This window comes from Nicotiana sylvestris, chromosome 4, assembly GCF_000393655.2.
Source record: "Nicotiana sylvestris chromosome 4, ASM39365v2, whole genome shotgun sequence".
Taxonomy (NCBI): Eukaryota; Viridiplantae; Streptophyta; class Magnoliopsida; order Solanales; family Solanaceae; genus Nicotiana; species Nicotiana sylvestris.
The window spans coordinates 10722087-10728368 of NC_091060.1; the positions used below are offsets into that span (position 1 = coordinate 10722087).

At 38.9% G+C, this 6282-nt stretch overlaps 1 protein-coding gene across 1 annotated transcript; it reads right to left on the reverse strand.

Annotated features, from left to right (window-relative positions):
* Window positions 1-1174: 1174 nt before the first annotated feature.
* Window positions 1175-1690, reverse strand: LOC138889245 (uncharacterized). Its single transcript, XM_070172524.1, has 2 exons — window positions 1355-1690; window positions 1175-1240 (listed from the first exon to the last, which is right to left on the reverse strand). The coding sequence occupies exons 1-2, from the start codon at window positions 1688-1690 to the stop codon at window positions 1175-1177; spliced, it is 402 nt and encodes a 133-aa protein (XP_070028625.1).
* Window positions 1691-6282: the final 4592 nt, after the last annotated feature.

Below are 6282 nucleotides of genomic sequence, written 5' to 3' on the forward strand. Positions count from 1 at the left end.
ATTGCTATCTTTTTAGTTCACAACCTCCCCATACCCTATTATCTTTTATGCATGCAAGAAAATCCATTCTTATGCCCATGAACCCCCAAGCTAACTACTCATTCTAGTGTAAATTTCGAAACCAAAGGTTAGGGATCAAGTTCTTACCTCTTGGGGTGAAGGCCTAGCAAATTTTATTTGATAATATTCAAGGGTTTAGGCAAGAATTGAGTGGGGATTTGATGAATATTACCCTCTCTCTCTAGAACTTCCCCTCTCACTCTTTTTTGCAGAAGAATATCTTAAAAGGGGTTTAATGGGATGTGGTCGGGTTTTAAAAGTTATAAAATAGGAGCCCCGACACGATCTACGATCGCATATGCGATTGCACAATGGACATGCGACCCGTAGAATGGACCGCAGAAATGGCCCCAAAACCTGAACAAACTGCCCGGGTATGCGATAGAAATGCGGCCCGCACACCTGTTCTGTCGTCACATAATGAACTGCAGAACTGCCCCTCACAAAATTTCCAAGGGGATTATGCTATGACTATGCGGCTCGCATATTGATTATGCAATCGCATAATTGGCTGCATAGTTGACGTCAAATTAACCATCAAACTGCCTGACTCTGCGGCGACTATGCGGTCTACATAACTATTCTGCAATCACATAATGGACCACATAAATGCACTTTTCTAGAAAATATTGTTCCTTAACTTTTTAATAAACATATCAATCCAAAGGATCCGAACCGATGCGAGCTTAGCACATATACCTAACTTGGCACTACGAGCTTTTGGGTTTTGAGTAGAAATTTTCACGAGGCCTTACATCCTCCCCCACTTAAGATCATTTATCCTCGAATAAGGATCAAGGTTCACTTATTAGAAATTTTGATGTAACCTCAGCTTTTCACAACATGAAACATATCCACATCCCCAAATTTGGCTAACTCCCTAAATTTTCAAATATTTCGCCAGAGTTTCCTTTGTAACTAGGCCTATCCACCTGTCAGAGAGCCCCAGAAACATATCATAATAGCATATACATGTTCCATAGACACAACATAACTTGTACAACACCAACCATGGCTGCATAGGCAACATATAACCAAGCAGAACAGTTTTACATAGATCAAATCAAAAGATAAGAGTTCATAGAGACAAAATGCATAAAAAACTATTACATGACTATACAAACAAATGTGGGTACTTCTTTCTCATTTCTTCCTCAGCTTCCGAAGTGGCCTCCTCAACCTGTTGGTTCCGCCATAACACTTTTACGGAGGCAATTTCCTTATTTCTCAATTTTCGGACTTGCCTGTCAAGAATGGCAACTGGAAATTCTTCATATGATAGTTCCTCGTTAACCTCAATAGTTTCAACTGGCACAATAGTGGACGGATCTCCCACTACCTTCTTCAATATAGACACATAGAAAACTGGATGTACCAATGACATCTCGGGTGGCAGCTTGAGCTTGTACGCCTCTTGACCAATCCTCTGAATGATTCTGTACGGTCTGACATACCTCAGACTCAATTTTCCTTTCTTTCCAAACCACATGATACCCTTCATGGGAGAAACTTTCAAAAATACCCAATCAGCTTCTTTGAACTCCAAATCTCTATGACGAATGTTCGAATAAGACTTTTGGTGACTCTGAGCAGTTTTCAACTTCTCCTTAATCATTTTGACTTTCTCCATGGCCTGATACACAAGGTTCCGCCCTATCAATTCCGCTTCTCTAACCTCGAACCACCTAATGGGAGACCTATATCTCCTACCATACAATGCTTCAAATGGCGCCATCTGGATACTAGCATGGAAGTTGTTGTTATAAGCAAACTCTATGAGTGGCAAATGATTATCCCAACTACCCTTGAAATCGAGAACACAAGCATGCAACATGTCCTCAAGCGTCTGAATAGTCCGCTCTGCTTGCCCGTTGGTCTGAGGGTGAAAAGTTGTGCTAAGATTTACCTACGTGCCCAAACCTTGCTGATATTTCTTCCAAAAATTGGCCGTGAATTGAGCCCCTTGATCTGAAATGATTGATACTGTAGTACCATGAAACCTAACTATATCCTTGATATACAACTGAGCATATTGTTCCGTTGTGTCGGTAGATTTAACTAGCAAGAAGTGCACTAATTTCGTGAGTCGGTCCACGATCACCCAAATTGAGTTGAACTTAGCACTACGAGCTTTCGGGTTTTGAGTAGAAATTTTCACGGGGCCTTACACTAATACAAGTAGTCCCCTTTAATCAAGGAATTACAGCTTAAACGAATACCAACATGGATAACCAAGGAAAGAAAATCAGTTGAGAAAGTCTGGTTTTTACCATATAAGGGGTAGTAAAAGTATAGAGCATATGATTGAGTCTAAGTGCAGAATACACTAATTAAGGAAAGGATTCAGCAAGAATGAAGCACCACAGCAAATAAGGAAATGGAATCAATCAACTTAAATAGCCGAGTAAAATTTTAGGGTTTTATAAGAAAATCTTGCAATTAAACCATAAATTAAGGAAATCAAGATCAACCAAGAGGGAGTCATGATTCTGTATTTCAACATATAAATAGAGAAGAATGAACAGGTGTAGCAGACATGCAAGGTCAGCCATGTCGACAGAAAGAAGCAAGAGATGAGCAGACCAAATGGACACAATCATACAGAAGTGACACGATTAGGCTAAGGACTCAGTAGAAAAACCCATTCGAAGCAGGGTAACCAACATAAACTTAACAAAGTCAAGTAGTCATGGCTAACACACAGAACCAGAGTGAATAAAACCAATCTAACACACAGAAACAGGTAAAGAAGATCAGGCCAACACACAGAAATAAGTAAAGAAAATCTTTAAGAAATTAGGGCTTTTTAACAGAGTTGAGTTAAAAAGCAGTAAGAACTTAGAATCGGTCAAGATAAACAAAGAAAAAGGTTTAGTCATAAAGAAATCAGTCGAAACAGGTATAGAAAGAACTCTGAAAACCCTAGTTTCTAAAAGGGAGTAAAAATGGTTTAAAGTAGAAGATCTTTCTGAAGAAAGCTCTAAGAATAAGCAAGTCGCAGAAGGAGATAGACTTAAAGCATAGAAATAACATAGATCTAAGAGATTCAGAAGAGAGTTAGGGTTTCAAACAGAAAACATAGTAAAAATTAAAGGAATCTGTTGAAACTTCACTAATCGTGACTTATAAGGTGTGATTTTGCCCAAAATCACACCGGAGACCCATAAGTAATAGGAACAGAAACCCTAGGTCCAAATCTACATGGCCTAGGACCCTTGAGGGCCTTAGAGATGATGAGCAAGGTGATGAGAGACCCATAGGAGGCTTGGGTTTGAAAGGGTGGTTGTCGGAGATGACCGGAGAAGGAGGCGGTGAAAAGTTATTAGGGTTAGGTCGAGAGAGAAGAGAGATGAGAGCATCTAAGGGCGGCGCCATTAGAAAAGTGACTAGGTTTAGGGGTCTCTCAGAATTAAAAAGGAAAGGTTGAACGAGGGTCGTTGATCTAAGAGATCAACGGCCAAGATTTAGGATGGCTTGGGTCGGGTAGAAGTGTATAGGATCTGGGTCAGGAGGTTTGGGTGTGAAATTGGGCTGGAAAGGGGTCCAATTTTGGCTATAATTGAAAGCCAAATTTGGATGTTATTAAAATAGCCAATTTCACCTATTTAATTTATAAAAAATAACAGGCAAATTCTGGAAAATAAATTTAAGGTGCCAAAATGATTTGAAATACATAATTAACAATTTAAAAATATGGGATCCAATTTTATGCATATAAAACATAATTAAATCTTAAAAGGGCTAATATTGCAATTATGTGCAATTTAGCTTTAAAAATACTAAATATAATTGTAAAAATATATAAATTTTACCTTAGCTATATTTTGGCATAAATATAGAAATTAAATATATGAATTATCCAAATAATAATTTTGGAAATAATTATTGGGAATTTTTTGGATAAAAAGGGAGAAAATAAGTCAATTTAATCCCTTAAAATTATGGGAAAAATAATAAAAACCTTGGACATGATTATATATGCATATATATGATATTTTGAAGGTAGTTATGTATATTTAAAATATATAGGAAAAAAATGGGTATAAACAAATACTTGTGCATGTTTGTAAATGCATGTGCACTATTTTTGAAAATATATATACATGTTTAAAATATATGAGGGAAAAATTGGGTATCAACAGCTACCCTTCTTTACCCGGAAAGGATGAAAGAGTTTTCGGGTAAAACAATGATGACCGATTTTGACCGAATGGGATGTTTGAAAAAAATATAGGTCGCATCCTGGTCTTTGAGCTGCCTACATATCCCTGGTTGTACAGGAATCAGGCCATGTGTAGTTCTGAACCCATCGGTGAATGAGGCCAATGGAATTGTTATAGGAATGGTAGCAAGTCTCAGAAAAGGATCTTTTGGTGAAGGGTAGTATCGGATGGGCTTATGCGGGGTTATGAAGACAAATCTGAACTATTACAGTCGTATCACAGGGCCGATATTTGAACGATCGTAGAGTAAGGCGGGCAGTTGATGAGAATCGATTACGTTTGAAATAACAGCAAGGCATATATGGTATTAGCAGAAACCGGAGTGAAGGTTGCTCCCTTTTGAAGAACAGTTACCTCTTGGATTTTCTACAAAACTTAAAACACATTGCATGCAAGTATATAGATTTTTGCGAAAATTTAAACATGATGCAAATTCCCTTTGGACCATGAAGGTTGTCTTTGGACAAAGAGGATGACGTCCTTACACTATGACATCTTAGGACATGAATCATGAGATAGGGGATTCACAAGCCATGAAATGATGTTCTCGGGCCATGACAATAGTGCCTCCGAACCATGACGCCTTTGAATAATGAAGTGAAGTATTGAGAGATCCTCAGGCCATGACATGATATCTTTAGGCTATGAGGATGATGCCTTCGGACTATGATGCCTTTAGACAAATTGGCTATACATCAGCCCATGAAATGAAGATACATGATATCAAAGGTAATAACAAAGTGAATCTTAGCCTTGTGCAGAGCTTTAAGGGTAGAGCTTAGCCCCGAGAGAAGAAGATAGTGCAAAGTTTAGAATAGAGCAACACTTATGCAAGGGAAGAAAATGCTTAGTCCTATGAGAAGACAGTGCCTAGCCTTACGTAAATAGGGAGGTAGGGCTCAGCCTCATGCAAGATTTAAGATAGGGCTTAGTCTCATGCAGGGAGAAGGCAGTGCTTAGCCTTATGCAAATAGGGAGGCAGGGTTAACCTCATGCAAGATTTGAGACAGTTCTTAGTCTCATGCAGGGGGAAGGCAGTGCTTAGCCTTATGCAAATGCGGAGGCATGGTTTAGCCTCATGTAAGATTCAAGACAGGGCTTAGTCTTATGCAAAAAGAAGGAAATGCTTAGCCTTATGCAGGTATGGAGGCAGGGTTTAACCTCATGCAAGGATTGAGATAGAGCTTAGTCTCATGCGGAGAGAAGGCAGTGCTTAGCCTTATGTAGTGATCAAGTAGCAGATAGGGGGAGAATATTTCTTAGGGTATAATTATCTTGAGCCGAGAGTCTTTCGGAAATAGCCTCTCTATCCCTTCGGGGTAGGGGTAAGGTGTGCGTACATACTACCCTCCCCAGACCCCACTTGTGGGATTTCACTAGGTTGTTGTTGTTGTTGTTGGAGATATATTTGCATCTGATGGCCTGATTGTTATGAGGATAGTGACTTTGATATGTATATATTGGAAAATATTCCTATTATGTTCACTGTGCCTGTATCCAAAGAATAATCGTGAGTTTGTAGGGGGAGGTTAGTTCGTGCCCTTGTCTGCTCGCTTTGCTTTGCTCTATTCTGGAGGCCATGTTTGAGTTATCCTGGGTAACACCTGGCGGCCATAAAAATAAAGTTTTCAAAAATATGCACTTATTGATAGAATAGAGTTATTTAGAAAACATAATGATATATAATATTAAGTAAATTAGATGAACTAATGACTGTGACACTTTTAGAGACATTGATGCTTCCTTGCACCAGAATTTTGAGGGTCCTCCTCAAAATTCTGTCCCAGTTTGATCTTTCGGTCGTTCTACATGCAACGAAGTTTTTTGGATTTGCTCCAAAATTTTGAGAATCCTTCTCAAAATTCTGCCCTAGTTTCTGGTTCTGAGGGAAAATGAAGATTTTATTAAGATATGACCGAACCCACAGGCTGCCTACATATCCCCTCTTAAACGGGAATTAGGTCAAGCGTAGTTCAGTTACATCAGATGAAGGAATGTA

Coding starts and splice junctions, on each gene's coding strand:
- LOC138889245 (XM_070172524.1), bottom strand. CDS start 1,690: ATGGAGAAAGTCAAAATGATTAAGGAGAAGTTGAAAACTGCTCAGAGT. Junction 1,241..1,354: donor TGCCAGTTGAAACTATTGAG/GTTAACGAGGAA, acceptor CGGAACCAACAG/GTTGAGGAGGCCACTTCGGA.